Source organism: Pelophylax lessonae (genome assembly GCF_965119305.1).
Source record: "Pelophylax lessonae genome assembly, chromosome: 12".
Taxonomy (NCBI): domain Eukaryota; kingdom Metazoa; phylum Chordata; class Amphibia; order Anura; family Ranidae; genus Pelophylax; species Pelophylax lessonae.
In genome coordinates this window covers 73085197-73108227 of record NC_138779.1, presented here as the reverse complement: position 1 = coordinate 73108227, position 23031 = coordinate 73085197, and the positions used below count along the sequence as shown (strand labels likewise).

General features: G+C 39.4%; 1 protein-coding gene across 11 annotated transcripts in view; it reads left to right on the top strand.

The window, feature by feature from the left end:
• The window catches only part of AGRN (agrin), a 704390-nt gene that overhangs the window by 579504 nt on the left and 101855 nt on the right, over nt 1–23031 (top strand). For 7 of the 11 annotated variants that reach the window (XM_082274333.1, XM_082274330.1, XM_082274329.1 and 4 more), the window contains 6 exons: nt 2111–2254; nt 6705–6829; nt 11566–11671; nt 15958–16299; nt 18627–18791; nt 20381–20508. In XM_082274333.1, coding sequence (XP_082130459.1) covers nt 2111–2254; nt 6705–6829; nt 11566–11671; nt 15958–16299; nt 18627–18791; nt 20381–20508 — 1010 coding nt within the window. The remainder of the gene's footprint in view (nt 1–2110; nt 2255–6704; nt 6830–11565; nt 11672–15957; nt 16300–18626; nt 18792–20380; nt 20509–23031) is intronic. The other 4 variants (XM_082274335.1, XM_082274327.1, XM_082274332.1 and 1 more) reach the window with 1 other exon arrangement.

The window sequence follows — 23031 nt, the reverse complement described above, 5'->3', positions numbered from 1 at the left end:
GAGCAGTATTAAGGCCTTTAAGCTCCTTTCTTTCCAATGTGAATTCTGCCTTTCACCTCAACCCTGGCATTGTTCTTCCATCTCTCTGTCTGGCTCCAGTGCACCAGAAGGAAATTTTTCTTCACTGTGTGGATGAAGTTTTGCTCTGTGTGAGCGTCTCAGCCACTGCTTATATTAGAAAGTCTGGCTCTTCCTTTGTCATCTTTGATGGGCTCTGTAAAGAGTAACTATCTTCTCGCTCCATTTCTCAGTGGCTTAGACCCATTTCTCAGTGGCTTAGACCCATTTCTCAATAGCTTAGACAGTGCTTTAAAGCTTATGGTACTAAAGACAAGGTCCTGCTTTTTCCTGTTAGGTTGCACTCTACTAGATCTTTCTGTCCTTCTGGGCTTTTTCCGCATCAGGTAACTGTTGCTCACCTCTCAGACTGCATTTGGATGTCCCGATTTTTGCTGAATAACTGAATCCTTTTTACCTTAAAGAAAACAAGATTTTTGTACTTGCTATAAAATCAGTTTCTTAGGGTTCATTAAAGGTCACATGATGGGAGTGGAAGGGGTTATACCTGGCTGACTAACAGCTTTGTTGTTGCCTGTATCCAATTCCTCCTGTGGGTGGCAACATATTATAACCCAGCCACCTCTGAATAGCACCATTTTGTGCTCCTTATCAAACTAAAAGGAAGAGATTTTATGGTAAGTACAATGTTCCCATAGTTTATTTTCATGGTGTCAAGGTAAAGAAAATGAGTTAAAGTCTTTCAAATGGGGACACTGACAATAAAGAAATTCTATTTCTTCCCCATCCTCTTCGAACCAGAAAAGTTTTGGCTAAAGCCAAGTTTGGGAGCCAAGACAAAAAAAGAACTCTTTAAAAAAACATAAGGCATTCCTGTGTGCTAAGTTTACTTGCATTAGTAAATACCCTTCAGGGTTTCTTGGGCTAGCAGCACTATGAAATCTATATTGTAATTTTACAGTGTAACTTCTCCACTACATGTACTTGTAATGATTATCTGAAGATTTATATGTGAATATCTGATTTAAGTAACAGAAAAGCACTTTCTGTATCTCGCTTTCACCAATTACTTCAGAGAAGCTCTGCATTAATCAGATTGTACATGATTTTCTTTTGATAATAAAATAGCGCAGCTAACCAGTATTATATAGCTAATGATCCATTTCCATAGGCAAGATACATTGTGTTTAAGTTTCACCGTAACAGCAGTTTTTAGACACAGTCTTAACATTTTGGAACAGTTGTCCTGAATCCATGAGTCCCGTCGGATAGTGAAAGCCTGAGGCAAGGATTGATTCAAGCGTATAGAGCTGAAGGCATGAGACTAAACTACGCAATGAAGAGCCAGGCTGCAGAGGCTTGATGGATGGCTGTATGGCATCTCTCACTAACACTTAGATGCAGTATCATTATTAGAGGGCCCCAGCATGTCCCTCGTTACATCATATCAAAGTTGTCCCTTCAGATCCTGCTGCACCTTTTTAGAACACTGCAATAAAACAATGAAGTGCAATAGACAGGATGCAGCCGCGAGTGCTTTTCCGTGCACTGTCCAGGAGAGTCTAGTTGGTCATGTCTGCCCCACAGGCAGCCAGTTGTCCGCTATATAATCCAAGCCAAGATTCTGTCAGTGTAGCAGCTTGACAGACACAGATTAGCCAGGTAGATGGGAAGTCACTAGATTTTCAGGAAAAAAGTGCTGCAGCTTTGTGTATCAATAAGGAAGGTGCGCTGACAAGTGCACACTCTACAGCCTAAATTATATATGGTTATATATATTGAATAAAGTCTTGATCTTAAGGTACCCAAAAATATAGAATTATTGTTTCTTTATCAGTCAACTGACACACTCTGTCTATTAGTGTGGGGGGTTGGAATGGATGTTGCCAGCTAACTGCTGTCATTCCACTAAGATAAGGCTGGTGGCAGAGGTTTGTGCTCAGTGTAGAAACTTGTATGCTCATATCATAGGTGTGTGCATGTTTTTTTTTTTTTATGATCATTCAACGAAATAATCATTCTGCAGTCCAAATGTTCTGTTGACTCATACCTATGGGTACATTTACATTTTATCAACCCTTTTGTTTTACAGCATGTAATTGTGATCCAGTTGGAGCTGTGCGTGATGACTGCGAGCAGATGACAGGTCTTTGCTCCTGTAAGACGGGCATTTCTGGTTTGAAATGCAGCCAGTGCCCAGATGGACGAAAGCCTGGCTTGAATGGCTGTGAGCAGGGTAAGAAATCTTGGGTGTCTGGCAGAGCAGGAGTCATTCAATTGCTTTCACCTGGCATGCTGGTTATTCAGGTTTGTTGTAAAGCACCAAACATAAAGGTATACTTACAGTTGTTAATAATGTACTTCTTGAGTATATATAGGTATATATATATATATCTATATATATATATATATATATATATATATATATATATATATATATATATATATATATATATATATATATAGATACATCTATATATCTATATATATATATATATATATATATATATATAAAATCAGTCCAGCATGCCCAACTCATTTCAATAAGGTGTGGAAGCCATAGCTCACGATAACATGGGATAATTCAAACAAGTTGTATGTACTTACAATTGCCAGTAACCTTTACTGGTGATATTACAACTTAAGGACCGGAGGGTTTTACCCCCTTTAATGCCCAGGCAATTTTTTGCGATACGGCACTGCGTTATTATAACTGACAATTGCGCAGTCATGCTACGCTGTACCAAAAAAAAAATTGGTGTCCTTTTTTTCCCGCAAATAGAGCTTTCTTTTGGTAATATTTGATTACCTCTGCGGTTTTCATTTTTTGCGCTATAAATAAAAAAAGCGACAAATCTGAAAAAAAAAAAACAATATTTTTTACTTTCTGCTATAAAATAATCCCAATAAAAAAAAAATCAAAAATCATATGTTTTCATCAATTTAGGCCAATATGTATTCTGCCACATATTTTTGGTAAAAAAATTCCTATAAGTGTATATTGATTGGTTTGCGCAAACGTTATCTCATCTGCAAACTAGGGGATAGATTTATGTAATTTTTGTGTATTTATTTTTTAACTATTAATAGTGATGATAAGCGATTTTTAGCAGGACTGCAACATTGCGGCGGACAAATTGGACACCTAACTGACACTTTTGAGGGGACCAGTGACAACAATACAGTGATCAGTGCTAAAAATATGCACTGTTACTGTATTAATGACACTTGCAGGGAAGGGGTTAACACCAGGGGGCGATCAAAGGGTTAAGTGTGCTCCTAGGGAGTGTTTTCTAACTGTATGGGGGTTGTACTCACTATATGAACACAGAGACCTGTGTTCCTAAATAGGAAGAACACAGGATCTCTGTGTTCATTTGACAGACAGCGGTCTGCCTTGTTTACATCAGCAGACTGCCGTTCTGTTTCCATGGGGAGCGATTGCGGATTGCTGGCCAACACACGCGCCCCCAGTATCTGTTACATGAAGCGACATACAGGTTTGTCATTTCACTTAATAGAGCCGACCTGCCGCTGTAAAACTACGGTGGCTGGTCAGCAAGTGGTTTAAGTGATGGGTAAGGGAGGGCAGGAGAGTACTGGTTGCATAAGTTGGCTAACTCTGTTGTTTTGTTGAGTTTTTATTGGGTGAAAAATTAAAACGAAATTGTTGTCAATATTTACAGGTATGGGCATTGCCCAAAGTAACCGCCTGGCACCTTAGTGAGTCAACAAGAAAAAAAAATATGGATATTCTGGGTCACAATCATGTGGCCAGGTGGAGCTACGCTTACAAAGCTTGTTCATAGATTTTCTATAGGTTGATGGCATAATCAATAATGATTTACCTTCTACGGTGGCTACAGCAGAATGAAAACAGATTTGAGCAGGCAGAAAAACACAGCAAAATGAAACCTGGCAGTGTTTTACAATTACCCAGACTGTGTAGTCAGCTCGGTGTCCAGCCTGTCTGTGATCAAATGGTTTCTCTTCTCTCTAGCAAATGCAGTGTTTACTTGATGCTTTAGCTATCATGCAAGGAATACAAGGTCAAATAAGACTCAAAAGCTTACCTGGTTACCTACAAGAAAAGAGTTTGTATTATATCTATACATCACAAAACCTTAAACCTTTTCTTGTAAGTGACTAGGTAAGTGTGAGAATCTCATTTCACCTTTTTTACCTTGTATTACTAGATTTCTGACTATATACACACACACATACACTGTATATACTGTATATTTATTTAAAGGTACTTGTGCCAACAATTTATGCAGCACTCTATATATATCATTCAGATCAGTCCCTGTCCTCCAGGAGCTTATATTCGAAGGTCCATAACTCACAGCCATACATACACTTGGGCCAATTAACTTACAAGCATGTCTATGTAGCACGGGAGGAAACATTGGGGGACTTCTTTGTCTGGGTGTAGTTGTTACAATTAAATAGTGCTGTGTCCCCTGTTTTGGCTTGTATCCAGCCTTCTAGAGGCAGTAGCTTTACAAATCGATAAAAGTCTAACTGTTTTACCCAGCGGTAGCCTAAAGAAACGGGGGGGGGGGGGGCTGCCGCCTGCCAAAGATACCTTGTTTTTAAAGGTGAAGGCTGGGGACAGTCAGCCTAATCGAGCGCCATCAGTTAGTGAATTACTGACCCAGAAATATCATATCTATAGAGGATGGGATCAAACTTGTTCCTTTTCAGTTGCTTGGCAAGTAATGAAGGAAGCATAATGCCCCGTACACACGTGCAGATTATCTGAAGACTTTTGTCTGCAGACTTACCTTTTCTATGTAGTGCAAGGGCCTGCCGGATTGCATACAAATTGAAAGTGTTTAGGTTTGACCTCATATTATATGGTTTTGGTAAGTCTACAGACAAAAGTCTTCAGATAATCTGCACGTGTGTACGGGGCATAAGAGTGATTGCCCCTGAGAATGCATCTTCAAAAACAAGTCACCAATGGCAGCTCCCTATTTCTGTTGCAGTAACAGTTTTTTAATGCAACATTAGAGATTTAAACATTCTTGCTTTTTGCTTTGTGTCATTTCTGTTTGCAGATGCATGAAATGGCGTGGAGACTTTCTTTCACTTGTATAGGTTTTTAATGTGCACCTGTGCTTTACCTATGCAGAGTTAAGCAACAGGTTTACTTTAATGCCCGAATGAATAAACTAGAAACTCCCTTGGTGGTGTTCCTACCTAGGAGAAGAAATAAGGTTTGGCCTAGAGATTTTAAACCAAATATCTCTGTAATGGAACTCCTACCCGGTGCCTGCTACTGTTTGTGAGGTCATGAATAGAAAAAGCAACAATAAAAATGAAAGTCATAGTTAAACACTGAATTCCACATGTATCAGAAATGATTGACAAATTGATGTCAATAGGAGATCACAAATGCCACAATATAGGAACCCTAAAAAGCATAGTGTGGTTATTGAAACATTTTATATAATTAGGGACTTGATGCAGTTATCCTAAAATGACAGCAGGAAAATACTCCTACTCTTGTTACAAAAATCACCAAATGGTCCTATTGATTCTGCAATAACTTGTCATTACTTAAATTGTAATTAAATGCTAAACTTTTTTTTTAGTTTTGGATAAAGTGGAGAGGGATTAGAACACCTGTCAGGTTTTTATTGCTGTCTTTGCTCCCTGTAAGGGAAATTAATCATCTCTATTTGTACTTTTTATCATTATCGTCAAAGTGAAAGTAAAAGAAAATCACACATTTTGGGCTGATACCAGAACAGTGATGGAAAGAAAATTTTCCAATGGGGACACTTTGGGTGAAACATTGTGGATACAAAAGTAACAATGTTACTTTGCATCGCTTCATCTTTTGTCTTACAGTGTTTATAAACACTGGGCATGATGGTTCATTTTTGTTTTAGGTCTCATGTACACTGGACGTATTTACAACTGCTGTTTTTGGCTTCAGGCGTTTTTTTCTGCAGCCAGTAAACATATAGACTTTTATCAGTGTTTTTTGGCAGGGGCTTTTTCTGGCGAGATTTTTAGCTGTTAAAATGTTCTAACTCTGAAAACAGCTAAAAAAATGCAGAAAAATGAACCTATTCGTCATTTATGAGCATTTTTGAGCCATAAGCTTTTGTGGGAGTATAGTTTTGCTAAAAAAAAAAAAAAGCTAAAAAACGCTGAAAAACACTGCTGCAAAAACGCTGAAAAACACATTCTACATCTGCAGCTTTCTACAGCTAATGCTATCAGCGTTTTTATAACATCTAGTGTGCATGAGGCCTAAAGTAACAGCTATCACAGATGCTGTTATTACACAGCAACTCCACGCTGTCATTTTGAATGTTGAGAGTTGCTGGAAAGTGTGAGGGGGGAGCAGACGGACAGAAGGACATTGTGTACTATATTTGCCCTGTGCATTTTCATGAAGTTTTTTGGGGCATATGTATTACATCCAGTATCCATTACTAGTTAATATAAATGCTCTGTGACTACCTTGTATATCTACTAGGAGACCTGGTTTAAACCATTTTTAAGGTGGTTCTACTATTTTCTTTGGTCCTGTATATCATTTTGAGAACAATAAAAACAATAAATGTATTATTAAATAATATTTGGCAATAGAAATGTGTATGTGTTGACATTGTAAGTTGTTTGTCACTAGTCATTTGTTCTGCTGACTTTTTGCATCTCATTTCCAGATCCATCAGCTCCCAAATCCTGTAATGATATCCAGTGCCAGTTTGGTGCAACTTGTGTAGTGGTTGGAGGCATTGCCCATTGCGAGTGCCCATCACCCCTGTGTGCAGAATCTAACCTTACCAAGGTAATGGTCACATTTTCATATATCGTCAGTGGCTTATGGCAGGATCCAACCTGTGTCAAATCACATTAATTAAATTATGTGGTCATTTATTAGATCATTTTCAGGTGCATAATTCTAATAAACAAATTAGACATCTGTATTCATCACCTATGTTAGCAGGGATGGGCAAGGTAACTTAGAATTTAGAAGCCAGTCAGTTTAATTGGGTAGCCAGTAGACTAATTTAGAGTAAAATCTTCCTGGAAAAAATTATGGGATTTGCCATGTCTGACTTTCTTCTGCTGGTTGCTTCGCTGTTATGATGATCTACTGGGCCATGTCAATTTTAGAATTTTTGATGTGGAACATAGTGTGTGTGTGTGTGTGTGTGTGTATGTGTATATGTATATATATATATATATATATATATATATATATATATATATATATATATATATATATATAAGGAAAGTCAAAGTAAAGTCAAAGCAAAATATGAAAGCAAGGGGGTCACCCCCCACACCGCATTTGCAGAAGGTCAGTCAAAGTCAATGTAGCAGATTTCAGGCTCCCTTTAGATTTTAACTTTCAGTGACTACAAGGGAAAAGAAAATGTAGGCAACAGCTATAATTCTGTAAGAGTATTGGCTTTGGGGTTACTGCTTATTAGAGTAGATGCAGTGAACATATCACAATGTTACAGTAAAAATAGATAACTACAAAATGGGGGTTAAATTAACTCTGGAAATCTGAAAATTCTGCAGCATCTGAGTGCGACATTCTAGAAACAGAAGGTTATGTGTTTCTAAGAACACACAGGGCAAATCTGACACAGTATCCATCACACAGCAGGCACCATCTGACCTACATCCATGCTGGAGTCACATAGAGATCACATCTATTTTAGACAGACATTCTCACAATCTGGACATACTTTAGATTCAATTTAAACAATATTTCCTTTGCTGACCCTTGTATCTTGCATCATTTCTTCCTCAATTTCCAGAGGCTCTTTTTAACAGTATTACAGTGCAGGAAAATTGTATTTGCATCAGTGCAAGCTGGAATGATTCTTCCTTCTTAGTCCATATATGAAAATTCAGGGCAGAGAAGGTTCTAAAAGAGCACTTGTGTCTATATTATGTACATTTAATTATTTACAAATTCTGAATAATAAGAAAAAGAGTCACTGACCTCTGTAGCTGTAGACACTGTGGAGAAATTTGTCTTCAAATTTTACAACTGAAGTATTAAACTCCCAAATCCTTTCCCTTATTTTCTATGGCAGGGGGATTTTAGTATCTTGCCAGCCTTTTTATACAAACACAAGATGCTTGTAAATTGTTAGAAACTTGACTTGAGAGTCCCCCTGGTGTTCTTTTGTTTTAAATATTTTTTAATAGAAATTTCAAAAAAGAATACAAGCAGCATTATAAGATGCTTCACAAGAGTTACAAAGCCAAAAATCCTCCACATGTATAACATATTTACAGATGTAGATAACAGGAGGTCCTTACTATCCAAAACCCACGCCAAAAAAAAGTCCAGTTACGCAAATAGGTGAAAGCATGCTCTCCTGCAACCAATAACAAGAGATGTCCAAGGCTCTAACAGTAATCATGAAAACAATCTGCTAAAATCAGAGCCAGGAGCGAGGGACCTCCATCTGAACACTGGGTCTTATACAACCTCCGGCTAGGGGGAAGATGGCCTCGCATTCCTAGTAAATACAGTGGATGTCCTACTAGATCTAATGGGAACAGGCCACTCCAGATAAGATGGAAGGTAGCAAAGAAAATAAGATAAAAAGAAAGAAAGTAAAGAGGTACCACGTACCAACCCTCCAAGACCAGGATGTCACCCAAAAGTGAGCAGCTCCTCCAGTGTTCTTTAAGTATGATTTGCTTTACAGTACTTTCAGCCAGAGAAGTCAGTGGGGACTTCTTGTTAAGATCTTTCACCGCTTGTTAGGAATATGTACTGTAAATACTTACCCCAGCCATGTGTTTACTTTAAGGGTGTATGGGGATCTATAAATACTTAATGTGAATAAAATGTCTTTGAGCAAAGGCTTCACTTTAAAGGAAACCTATAATGAGAAATATGGAGGCTCCTTATACTAACCTCCCATTCTGAAAACACAAATTTGATGTCATGCTGATCTAGCTGTTTTAGGTACTGCTCGGTCACTGGCTCAGGAAAAATATGCAGGTTAAGGGTTCTGACTTCAATCTGACTTTTCTGATCTGTGTGCTTGTTCTAAGTTGGCATCTTAGCATCATATTGTATTGATGCCAGAGACAGACAGATAACTAGCATTTCTGGAAGAATTAGCAGTTTCCTTTTTCCTCTCAATACTCGTTTTCTTAAATTGATCTCTTTACCTTGCAGCTATCACTTCTTTTTTCTATCTGGGTGTTAAAAGGTTCTCTGTTAATGATACCAAAGCCAACACCCAATACACCCAGCTCAAAATAGAAAAAAAAGGGTAGAATGTCAACAATAAAAGTTTCTTACAGCCACCAATCAATTCAAACCTTTGTTAAAAGTTTGGATTTGATTGGTGATTTCAAAAGCAGAGAGAAATTGAGAGAAAGGCAGTTACACAGCACAGTCTTCAGTAACTACAATGCCACTGCCCTCTGGGTGACCCTGTTAGATGGTCTGTGAGACCCTGTTAGATGATCTGTGAAAATATAGCTGTAGTGGGTTACAGAGATATCTGAATAATCAGATTTTAGCACACCTACAGTATGCTTTTGAAAGCGTGTCTGAGGCAAAAACTTTTTTGGATGGCATGGTGAAGGGTTAGCACCTCTGTCAGGTTCTTATTGTTGTCTGAGTCCCTGATGGAGAGATTCACTCTCTTTATTAGTCATAGAGATCATCAGGAAAAGATGAGAAATCTTCCAATGAGGACCCTTGTCCTTGTTAGAATTGTCTAAAACTGTTTTCTAACTCACTTTAGAGAGATTTCCTCTCTCTTCCTGTTGGATCTACAGAACAGAAAAGGACTGTGTGATAGATGGCAAAATAAAAAAACTGTTAGGGTATTTTTCATTTCTTACCTTATACATTTCAAAACGTAGTCAATGCATTTTAGGGGGGGTTCTAAGTACCCCTTTCATCGGGGGTTGACTGGCTACAAAGTGAACAAACCAGAAGTGAACTGGACTTATAATGGTATTTTTTCCAGAAAAAATGTAATTCTAAGCACAGGCCTAGTTAGCAGCTTGTTTCCCATTCAAGCTCTGATGAAGTGGGCACTTAGACCCCAAAATGTGTTGACTACTTTTTGAATTGTACCCCTCACCTTTTAATAGAATAAAGTTGTATCAGGACCTTTTAGCAGTAGTGTGGTGCTTCAATTTAAACCCTGTGTACATCACACTAAAAGCCAAGGAGACTGTGGAGATCCTCTGGGGTGTAAAAGCTGCCTGCCCAGGAACCAGATCATTTACACCAACAGTAATCACTTAAGATAACAATACCAGCAGAATAAACCTACAATTCCAGTGCTATGTTTCCACTTTCCTCAAATGTCAATGAAGAAGGTAGGGACACTCTATATTCATGGCACATCAACCGTTATTCTTCTGTGCTTGCAGCAAGTTTGAAGGGATAAAACATGGGGGAATGTGCATGTATTCTAGAGATGTAATAAATAAGTGTAGCGCTGTCCCTGTCCCAGAGGGCTTGCTCTGTGATGACTTGTTGGGCCTCCTCTGATTACCTGCAGACAGTCACTTAGGGACAGTTCACACATTCATCCTTGTTCCCAATGGCTTGTTACTCAATAAACAGTCCAGGAGTGTTGGTTTTTGATATTTATTGTAGAACTTGGATGGCAGAAGGGAATAATAGGACACTCCAACCGTAACTATCTACAGTTGACAAGGAAAACTCTTACTTGGCCTCACCAGGTTACTTGTGGAAGCAGTAACACTGCTTTGACCATACTGCCACATGTATGGAAAGGGTTAAGTCTCTTTGCTCTTTCTCAAGCAACAGACTTGAGTAACTACACTATCTTCAGGATACTCTCTAGCATCCCCTTTACTGATACCCATCCACTGACACTTCTAGCTGCAGGGATAGCCTCCCCCTCAGGTCAGGCCCCTTGACACAGATCTGTACACACTGTATGCAGAATCAGATCCTTCCAGTGTTTCCCTGCCAGTCAACTCTACAGGACTTACGGGTTCAGTTCCTCTCTAACTCTTTAGGCCCTCAGGTTGACCATCAGAGGCCACATGGCACCTCTACAGAGGAGCAGGCAGAAGCGCCCTCCCTCCGGGACTCCGCTCTTCAGCTGAAAGACCCCAAGCACATGTGCCCTTGGCATTTTTTCACTATCCCAGCATGCATCAAGGCACTTTTCTCTGCCAATCACCAGGGCTTTACTAAATGCCTGTGCACTCATTTGTCAGGTTTTCTCCCACTGTCCAATAGGCCTCCCTATTGGATCCATGTGAAACACTTCAGACAAACTGAGCTGCACCTAAACTTAATGAGCAGACCTCACTAGCAGATCCTGCAATCTGGTAGGCAGAGGAAAATATAGATTTACCTGGCAATCCTTGTAAGCAGAAATGATCCAAAACAATACTCTTTGTTGTCTCTAGCACCTACCTAGGAGGGTGCTACATTTGGTTTTTTTTTTCTTGGCATACACTTTAAATCCCTATGACATATTCTTTATGCCCTGGTTTACTTACTTAAAGCAGTAAGATCTTTACTCACTCTCTTTCTTTTAGGTCTGTGGCTCTGATGGAGTGACCTATGGAGATTGGTGTCAGCTGAAAACCATTGCTTGCAGGCAGGGTCGTACCATCACTGTGAAGCACACTGGGCCCTGTCAAGGTACTTTAAACTGAATTCAAGAAATTCTTCCCACTGCAACTCAGATTAATGTTATATGGCGAAAGCTTTCATTTCTATTTTACTTTCAAAACTTTCTCTAAGACAAAGTTATTGAAATGCAGTTTGCTGTCTTTAGAGCCATGGCTGTGTTCTTTCTGAAAAGCCTGTTGTGCCTAGTAAGCGTAGGTTGGGATATAACTTGACATCCATTCACTTTGTACTCGGCTAAGAGAATAGTTTATGCAATCTACAGAAGAGAAGAAAGAAGTCAAACTGTAGTTTTAAAAGCAACTTCCCACTTAGATATTAAAATTCATCAGAAACTGCATTTATGAAGTAAGCAACATGCAAGTTACTGTAAAATCTTGAATTATATTTATAAACGAGTTAGTTCCCTTATGCTAGTAAAATACTTGAAGTTTATTTTTATATCATATGTTTCAAATCCAGTGGTATATGTTCCAATGGGTATAGAAATGTCTAAAAGTTTTAGACAGTCCATTCCATACGTGTTGCTTCTTTTTTTACAGACAGTTCATTCATGGCAACTGGAAAAAATGGAAAAAATATAAACACATTTGTTTTAACAAAATAGGGTTTCCGAAAGCACTGCACTTCAGTAACATCAAAGTTTAGATGTTCTAATATTACCCTTCACATTTGACTGATGTTTTTATTGATGTATCTATTTCTGTATACTGTAACCATTACCATAGACCTCAATGAAAAGTATTGAAGCTGTTATTTCAAAAGTCTGCCCTAAGGTACTATATAACATATACAGTGGTCATATCCTTCTTTAAAGCTTCTAGATAAGATTTTATCTGCTTGTCAATTCCAGTGTCCAATTTAATATTCAGATATCACCACTTTTAGAAATCTCTAAATTCTCCCAGTCTGAGTTCTACTGTACAAGGGATTACAAGAGCCTAACGTGGAGCCAAATTCAGACATTGAAACCGGTTGCATTTAAAAAAAAGCTGAATATTTTTGCAATGAATAAATAAATAAATAAATGTATTATACAGTATGTTCTATGATCACAGCATACATTTTCATTCTATATCATGCTCATTGTAATAACAGTATAATTAAAAGTTGTTTTTGACAATTCTATAAAGGCTTACCTGAAAAATCACCTTTTATGTTGTGAGTGCTGCCTGTCTGCTGGACATCCCTTTCTACAACTACTTAGATTACCTGCATACTTTGCAGCGTCTCCTCTGCTCATTCTTTTGGTTTACTTTAAGTTTGTAAGGACTACATATCCCATGGCCCCCTGCCATTAGCAAATAGTGATTCCTGTACTGACTCCGCCTCCTGAAACTCCTCCTCTCAGGGCCTCTGTAGTTCAGAAGGCAGGCTCTGTGAAATGTGTAACACATCATGCCTGCTCTCAAGGCATAGTGAATACATGTTACAGAATTTAAGGAAGTAAATGTGTGGGGATATTCACAAAGTAAGTTTACAAACTTAATGATAGTTCAAATATTAGGAGTGGGCTCTGGTGAAAATGAGAAGACAACCACCGCTCAGGTGAGCAATCCCTGTGCTGTGGGTGCTGGCCCAGGCTTACCCCTGCTGCGACTACAGAAATGAAGGAGAAATTGACCGCACACCACCAGCTGCTAGGAAGAAGAATCTTTTATTAACATACGTCAAAGGTACACAAGATACTGACGCGTTTCACACTTTCAAAGTGCTTGTTCACTACTACGTTGAAAGTGTGAAACGCGTCATTCTATGTATCCTGTGTACCCTAGATGTATGTTAATAAAGGATTCATTTTCCTAGCAGCTGGTGGTGTGTGGCCGATTTCTCCTTCACTTTTAATAGGAGTAGGCTAGGAAATAATTTAAATACAATGTAGAAATTAATATATTATTTCACATTTTGACCATTGATAGGCTCTAACTGTTGTTATTTTATACAGAATTTTACATTTCAGATTTTTTAATTTGATTATGTAAAATCTTCAGTTACCTTGATAACGCCTATTAAGCCATTAGTAAACATTCTCAAAATTGTATAATAAAGTAAGGCTTCCTTGTTTTGATTTTGATTATAGCCAGACTTTCCCTTCCAGGGTTATTTGAATAGTATATGCCATGTGGATAGGTCTTCTTTCTTTCTTTCCTCAAATCAATAGAAATATTTAACGTTTTTCCATTCACTTCAATAAAAAAAGTGTTTTCCCAGCCTCTAATTCCAGGAAGTTCTAGAGTTTTTTCATTAAAGATTTGGAATCTCCATGTGACCCATTGCTAATTCGAATGGTTCTAATTTACTGAAGCAGTTGATTTGTTGATGTCCAGTTGCAGTTGATGTGCTTTACTGTCTTTCTTAAACTGTCAGAATGTTTTGTTTCTTTTTTGTAGTTAACATAAAAAATGTTAATAGAAAGAATGAAATACAAAAGGCTGTCCATGCTGATAAAATGTTATTGCAGCATCAGCACTGTACCACTAGGCATAGAACAGTGCACCAGAAGGCACGTTTTTCTAACCCCAAGGAAAGAAACACTTTAGCACAAGCTTGTACAGTATCTCACAAACGTTATTACACCCCTCACATTTTTGTACATATTTTATTATATCTTTTTAACACTGAAGAAAGGACACTTTGCTGCAATGTAAAGTAGTGAGTATACAGCTTTTATAACAGTGTAAATTTGTGTAAACTATGTAAATTCCCCCCAAAATAACTCAACACACACCCATTAATGTCTAAACCGCTGGCAACAAAAGTAAGTACACCACATAAGTGAAAAGCTCCAAATTGGGCCCAATTAGCCATTTTTACCTCCCTGGTGTCATGTGACTCGTTAGTGTTACAAGGTCTCAGGTGTGAATGGGAATCAGGTGTGTTAAATTTGGTGTTATCGCTCTCACTTTCTCATACTGGTCACTGGAAGTTCAACATGGCACCTCATTGCAAAGAACTCTCTGAGGATCTGAAAAAAAGAATTGTTGCCAAGACCATACAGAGTTTTACCAGGACAGGTTCCACTCAGAACAGTCCTCGCCATGGTTGACCAAAGAAGTTGAGTGCACGTATCTCAGCGTCATATCCAGAGGTTGTCTTTGGGAAATAGACGTATGAGTGCTGTCAGCATTGCTGTAGAGGTTAATGGGGTGGGGGGGGGGGTCAGCCTGTCAGTGCTCAGACCATACGCGGCAAACTGCATCAAATTGGTCTGCATGACTGTTGTCCCAGAAGGAAGCCTCTTCTAAAGATGATGCACAAGAAAGCCCGCAAACAGTTTGCTGAAGACAAGTAGACAAAGGACACGGATTACTGGAACCATTTCCTGTTGTCTGATGAGACCAAGATAAACTTATTTGGTTCAGATGGTGTCAAGCGTGTGTGGCGGAAACCAGGTGAGGAGTACAATGTCAAGTGTGTGTTGCCTACAGTCAAGCATGGTTCTGGGACAGTCATGGTCTGGGGCTGCATGAGTGCTACCGGCACTGGGGAGCTACAGTTCACTGAGGGAATCATGAATGCCAACATGTACTGTGACATACTGAAGCAGAACATGATCCCCTCCCTTCAGAGACTGGGCTGCAGGGCAGTATTCCAACATGATAACGACCCCAAACACACCTCCAAAACGACCACTGCCTTGCTAAAGAAGCTGAGGGTAAAGGTAATTGACTGGCCAAGCATGTCTTCAGACCTAAACCCTATTGAGCATCTCTGAGGCATCCTCAAATGGAAGGTAGAGGAGTGCAAGGTCTCCAATATCCACCAGCACCGTGATGTCATCATGTAGGAGTGGAAGAGGACTCCAGTGGCAACCTGTGAAGCTCTGGTGAACTCCATGCCCAAGAGGGTAAGGCAGTGCTGGAAAATAATGGTGGTCACACAAAATATTGACACTTTGGGCTCAATTTGGACATTTTCACTTAGGGGTGTACTGACTTTTGTTGCCAGCGGTTTAGACATTAATGGCTGTGTGTTATTTTGAGGGGACAGCAAATTTACACTGTTATACAAGCTGTATACTTACTACTTTACTTTGCAGCAAAGTGTAATTTCTTCAGTGTTGTCTCATAAAATGATATAATAAAATATTTTCAAAAATGTGATGGGTGTACTCACTTTTGTGAAATACTGTATGTACATAATGTTGATCTTTTTCATGTTTACATTATTATAAACTTTTGGACATTAGAAAACATCTGTAAATACAAACTTTTCAAACTTCATTAAAAAAAAAAAATCTGTAGTAAAATTAATAGGCATTTGAAGATGTTTACTTGGGGTTATTTTTATTTTTTTAGAAGCCATCACAATGGCTAATCTGCAGACGCTGGCTCCAACTGGAACACCTGGCCCACCAATTGGACGATCACTTCCCACACCAGTATCCCCGAAGGGTCGGAAAAAAACTGACTTTTACCCATTAGTTATGGAGACGGAAAGCCCCCGCCAGCGTTCTACAAGCACCGCTAGACCGGTTACTCAGACATCTGCAGTCCGCACATCAACAGCAAGGCCCGGTGTTACTGTGCCTACTATGAGGCCTACTACAACACGAATATATGATGAATCTGGAAGTGGAAGTGGTGACGAGGATCTAGAAGCAAGTGGAGATCAGGAATTAAGTGGCACTGAACCAGGAGGTATGTCTTATGTTCCCTGAAATTGGTGGTAGTGTATAGAACAGTTTGTGCCATTTTCTTTCTTTGTAAGGCATGTAACTTTTATATACATCGATACTAGTCAAGAAAAATATATGATTATATGATTTTGTTGTAGTCATCTGAATGACTAAACTGATAGTAGGGTTTTACCTGGATCCTAAATTCATCAACTTTTCTATCCTATGTCATATTGTCAAGCCAAGGCCAGTTATCTGGAATGTCTGTCATATCCCAGAACGGTTCATTGATCTGAGAATACTAATGGAAGAATCTAATTGCAAAAATCTCTGAAGTTGAATGAGGGATTAGGAGCATTAGTTTGCATCGCAGCCTTGGTTTTGATAAAATAGTTTTCAGTGTTTGTGTTATTTATTCAACACTTTGTTTGGCACTTAGGTGTCTTGGCAATGAGGGCTGTTTTATAACGTGCTCAGAAGATTCGGCCTATACAACTTTCTTTTAGGGAGGCTGTATCTATCTTATTTGGCCATGCCTCAGATTCTGGATGCTCTGCAGTCAAGTAGAATAATATATAAATAATATAAAATATTCAGCGCTGAACAACCGGATGAAACAATTGATAGTGGATTAGCAGCTGAACACTCAAGGGCAATCTCATAAAACCTCCAGAATCATATATAAACAAAATGCAGCACAATCCTAATAAGAAGTGGATCGAAGGTGTATTGCTGACTGGTTGGGATGATATTTTCTGTTTGACCCTGTATGAGGTGAGAGGCAGAGAATGACAGGTGGTGGGATATTATGAGCACCTCTTCACACAACATTGTGGATCGGATGTCATCTAATATTGGGATATACCTCCATTACTCAATAAGAAGGACTTTATTTCCTCACATATATGTCACTCTGCACTTTTGGGACTCTCCTCTAGCATATTAGATTTATATATACTTTTTAATGTTTATTAGGATTGCGCTCCACTTTGTTTAAATATAAGTAGAATAATATATTTTGGTTTGTCCACTTTAGGCTTGGTTCACATTAGTGCAGCTTTGATTCTCAGTGTGATTATCTAATGCGACTTGTTTGCATTTTGATACGTTCTTGATGCATTTTTTGGTAGGGAAAGAAGACTGGATGCTGGTCGTTAGGAAACCGGCACCTGCTGGCTTTTTAACAACCAGTGACTCATGCCTGCTGTCAGCCAGGGATTCCCAGCTGACAGCGGGAATGAGTCATGGGTTATTAAGATGGATGCCGGGTTCTAACTGCCAACACAAAATGCAGGGAACAATACATGTACATATGTTTTTGGTGTGTTTATATTGAGGGGCACAAAATCACGCTGCATCGCATCAAAGTAGCACTTGTACTTTGCCTAAAGTTGCATTGCAGTTGCATTGCATTGATGTTAACAAGCACTACTTAAATCAATGTGATTTCAATTGTCATATGATTCTCTGCAATCTAAGTCGCATCTGAAATAGCACTAGTGTGAACCAGACCTTACTCGCAGTATGTTCATCATCAATCCACAAAATCTTCCAGTTTTGGATTGAGAAGGGATCATTTAGAAAGCCTGGCATATGGAGGCTAAGTCCCGGTTCACACTTGTGCGATGTGGGAAGGCTGCGAATTCGCAGCCTGTTCCCGCATCGCAAACGCACATCTGGCAGTTCACACTGCCATATGCGATACGCAGGGGGTGTCAATTAAATGTTAACGACACCCCCAGTTTGATCGCATATCGCAGTGCGATCTGACAGTTCGCACAGGATCGGATCGCACAAGTGTGAACCACTGTGCGATCCGATCCTGATGCGGCTGGAAAAAAGGGTCCTGTGTGTCTTTTGTGCGTGTGCAGTGCGAATTTCAGCCATACAAAGTGTATGTCTGAATTTGCACCGCACATCCGATCGCATGTAATGAAGGAGCAGTGCGCTCCGATATTACATGCGATCGCCGCACTCGCACAAATTTGAACCGGCCCTTAAACCTCCAAAAGCTTTTTATTTGTTGACTGACTTAAGTGAGGATTTTCTCACACTTCCTTCTGCAGTGATAACATTGTTTCCAGGAAGAGAAGTGAAGATAAATCTCCCCATGGGGCACAGACAGTGCAAAAAGCCCATCAGTCATTCTACCTTTCCCTCCAAACTAAAAATATAACAAATGTGGTTGGTAGTAAGCAAGGCTTATAGCAGAAGTTTTTTGTAGAATGTGTGATTTCTCATTGGTCCTAATCCAAAATAGTCCTTTTCTTCCACCTGTTATATTTGTTGATGATTATAAGGGACTGTAAATTTATAATAATTGCTAATTTGTGTGATTTTATGTTACAGCAGATAAGTTTGATGGAGGAGATGAACAGCAGAAAGAATATGAGGAGACACTAGATTTCGAAGCCACGCCTGTCATGGAAAGAGCCAGCTGCTACAATACACCTCTAGGTTGTTGCTCGGATGGAAAGACCCCAGCCATCGATACTGAAGGCACTAACTGCCCAAGTAAGTGGTTTACCTCTCCTCCAAGTTACAAACTTTACCCTTGTGTCATTTAATATTCTGTAGTAGGGCATCCTGCTGAATATCCCTGAACTGCACATTTGCAAAGAAAAAATCAGTTGAAAAGGTGTTTTTGTTGTAACACAGTGGGGTTTATTTACTAAAACTGGAGAGTGCAAAATCTGGTGCAGCTCTGCATAGAAACCAATCAGCTTCCAGGTTTTTTTTTTTTTTTTTTCAAAGCCTAACAGAACAACTTGAAGTAAGAAGCTGATTGGCTACTATGCACAACTGCACCAGATTTTGCACTCTCCAGTTTTAGTAAATTAACCCCATTGTGATGACTGTCACAAAATAATATTTTATTGGCAAATAGGTGTGATCAAAAATATAAAATGCAAATGTTTCCTCCGTAAGCGGACATTAGGAAGAATACACAGCGCCTTGTCTGCTTAGTGAAAGTTGTTAGTTTACCTTTTCAGCAAACATCACCCTTAGCTGGCTTATATATTCAGAACAATCTATTGAAAAATCCAACTGCAAACCCAGATTTGATGATTAACTGTTAGGTAGAAATTTTGCGATACTCCTGGCAAGCAATCACATGCTTTGTTTAGATTTTTGGCCTTTATTAGAAAATGTCATGCAAAAACTGATTACTACCATGGGATAACTCGATTGTCCATGCCTGTTTGCACATGGGGACAGTGACATTACTTCCAGATTCAGTACCTTCCCTTTTACTTGATCCAACAAAACAGAACTAGTTAATGTATAGACTTTGCCACATTAAAGGGGTTAGTTCACACAAAACTAATATTTTAAGTGGTTTGAACCAGGTAGTAGATTTTTACATCTGTCAGAGACTCCAGCAGTGAGATTTCCCTAACAGTGTCCCCAGCTCAGTCATCTTCATGCAATGAAGACTCACTTTTCCAGCCGCACTGTCTACAATTATCAGTAAATAAAAAATCTGACAGGAAAATTGAGATTTCCCTGGGATATGGGTGAAGAAATGTCATTGTTAGGGTTTTCAATAAAAAGGCATCAGTCTGGGGGGTGACCCAACTGGTCAGAAAATAACCAAAACTTAAAGTACCAATGTATGCCAATCTGACCCTATAGGTGCAACCTGTATTTTAACACTATGTGTCACATGGCATAAGAGCAATAACCATGGAAAGGAATGGGAATTAGATTAGCAATATACTGGTCCCAGGTAGCTTTGCACTAATATGTTTTCACTTGTAACTGTCTACCTTTTCTTCTCTCCCTATAACCGCCTACCTTGTCTTTCTTTGTGCCCAGCGAGTAAAGGTTTCGTATTAAGCCGCCTCCTTTGGAAAATTGCTCTGTCTGGTAAAGTGCCATGCTACTTGCACTCTTCAGCCACTGGATGAAGCAGCATACACTTGATTACTAACACTTCATAGTTCAGCCCTGTGCCATGCTACTAACCCCACACCTGGCACTGCCCATAATGCCACTCACCTGATAGGAGGGAGCAGGGATGATAATTAGGGTGGTATTCTTTATTGTATATAAACTGTATTGCCAGACAAATCAAATGCTTATCTCTTTTCTTTCTGCAGAAACAAAAACGTTTGAAGGTGTCCTGATCATAGAAGAGCTAGAGGGTCAGGAGGTGTTTTATACCCCAGAGATGTCAGATTATAAGTCAGAGCTGTTTGGTGAGACAGCAAGAAGCATTGAGAATGCGGTGAGTGATCACTGTACCAGACACGGAGTACAGCACAGATCAATCAGCTGACCACCTGCTAAACACAGACAAAAAAAAAACACAAAAGGACACAACAAGGTTTACCAGACCCTTTAAAGTAGTAATGCATTGCCTTTATACATCTAGTGCAATATATAAAAGTACATAGAACAATATCAACTCAATGTACGCTGCTAAATGTAGAGCCCATGTTCTTGGATATAAAGTGCAAGTACATTACCTACTTTTCCATAACATAATTATGCCATATTGTTATGTCATCTCAATAAGGTTGGCTAGAGATTATTGAAGGACAGAAGGGTAAGAGGAAGGACTACAGTTGCTTTTTAAGAGGTAGTGATAGAAGGATACTGGACACAGATTTTCACAGGTTATCAAAATGTATCATTACTTGAGTCCAGTTGGTTTGTATTCAGCAGTTCAACAAAAAGACAGGGACCCCTAGGAAAGCACATTCACCTTAGTTTAAAAATTCACGTTTAATAGGTCAAAGAGAGCATCAAATTAAAAATCTGTAGGAATCCAAAGTCTTTATTGTTCAATTGGTTACAGCAAGCAGGGCAAGTGGGTGGATGAAGCCTGCTTTTAGTTACAGAAAGCCACAGGTTTCCTTTGTGCACCATTACAACCTCCTTGCCATCGGCGTCCAACCAATGACATCATTGATGGATAAGGAGGACATTGGGCGCCTGCACAGCATCTGTGTTAGCTAATGTGACCCCATGTGTGATCCCAATTTTGCAGAGTGAAGGAGAGAAGCAGATGGAGAAGAGAAACATTGGAATACTAGTGAGGTCCAATGTGCAAAGGTGTATTTTCTTTGGTGGAGGTGGAATAAACCTTCTCTAAGGCTGGGTGTCCTACATTTGTGGATGTTTCTGCATTATTTAAAACTATCAGTTTGTTTTTTTACATTTTAGAATGGGGTGCGTAATTTTAAAAGGCGCCTTGGCTGAAATAAGGTTGAGAAACACTGGTTTAGACACATTGAAACACATGCTACTTGCCATACCATTGTTTTCATTGGGTCTGGTTTACTTATATGCATTACTTCATGGAAAATAGTGCAGATAGATTATTTCACACAAGAAAGTACATTTAGGGGCCCACAAAATGAAATGATGCATGCATTTTCATGTGCTACAAATGCATGTTTACTGAGACCCTCTGGCAACAGGCCATATACTCTTGGCCTAGTTACATTGGAAAAAGGCAGGCTCTTCTCACACCTATATATACCAAGCACATAATTTGAGAATGGAAGCGCATCAGTGTAAAGCAAGCCTAAGGGCCTGTTCACACCATGTACTTGCGGTAACGCACGTTAAGTGCATTAATGCAGTTTGGTGGCATTCATTATAAATGACACCCCATTGCACTTGCCTAAGAATGTTGTGAATGGCACCACATCACATTAACACCATTTACATGCATTGCCACATGCTGCATGGTTTAAACAGGCCCTTAAGCTCTTCAACTGCTTTTTAGGAATTCAGGGTGCCAGTTCATTTAGGTAAACTGCAAGGCTTTTCTTACATAGTTACATAGTTAATGAGGTTGAAAAAAGACATCAGTCCATCCAGTTCAACCTATGATGTGTGTGTGTGTTTGCTTTTAACCGTACATTGTATACCCCTGTATGTTGTGGTCTTTAAGGTGTCCATCTAATAGTTTTTTGAAACTATCAATGCTCCCTGCTGATACGACTGCTTGTGGAAGAGAATTCCACATCCTTACCGCTATTACAGTGAAGAACCCCTTACGCACTTTAAGGTTAAACCGCCTTTCCTCAAGTTTTAGTGAGTGGCCACGTGTCTTATTGTATCTCCTTTCTCTGAATAGTTTGTTCCTTATGCTCGGGTCGCCAGTACAGTATTTGTACATTGATATCATATCCCCCCTCAATCGTCTCTTCTCCAGAGAGAATAGGTTCTGTGCTTGTAGTCTTTCCTCATAGCTGATGTCCTCCATTCCCCTAATTATTTTTGTTGCCCTTCTCTGGACTTTCTCCAGTTCCAGCACATCCTTCCTGAGGACCGGTGCCCAGAACTGGACAGCATACTCCAGATGTGGCCGGACCAGAGTCTTGTAGAGCGGGAGAATAATCTCTTTATTTCTGGAGTGAATCCCCTTTTTTATACAACCCAGTATTCTGTTGGCTTTGCTTGCGGCAGCTTGGCATTGCATGCCACTGCCAAGCCTGTTGTCTACCAGTACCCCCAAGTCCTTTTCCATCCTAGACTCACCCAGAGGTTCCCCCCCTAGTGAGTAGCTTGCTTTCTGGTTTCTGGCCCCCAAGTGCATTACTTTACATTTTTCAACATTAAATCTCATCTGCCATGTAGTTGCCCACCCCGTTATTTTGTTCAGGTCCGTTTGCAAGGTTTTCACATCCTGCATAGAAGATATTGGCATGCCTAATTTAGTATCATCTGCAAATACTGAGATTGTACTCGATATCCCCTCCTCCAGATCATTTATGAATAAATTAAACAGGATTGG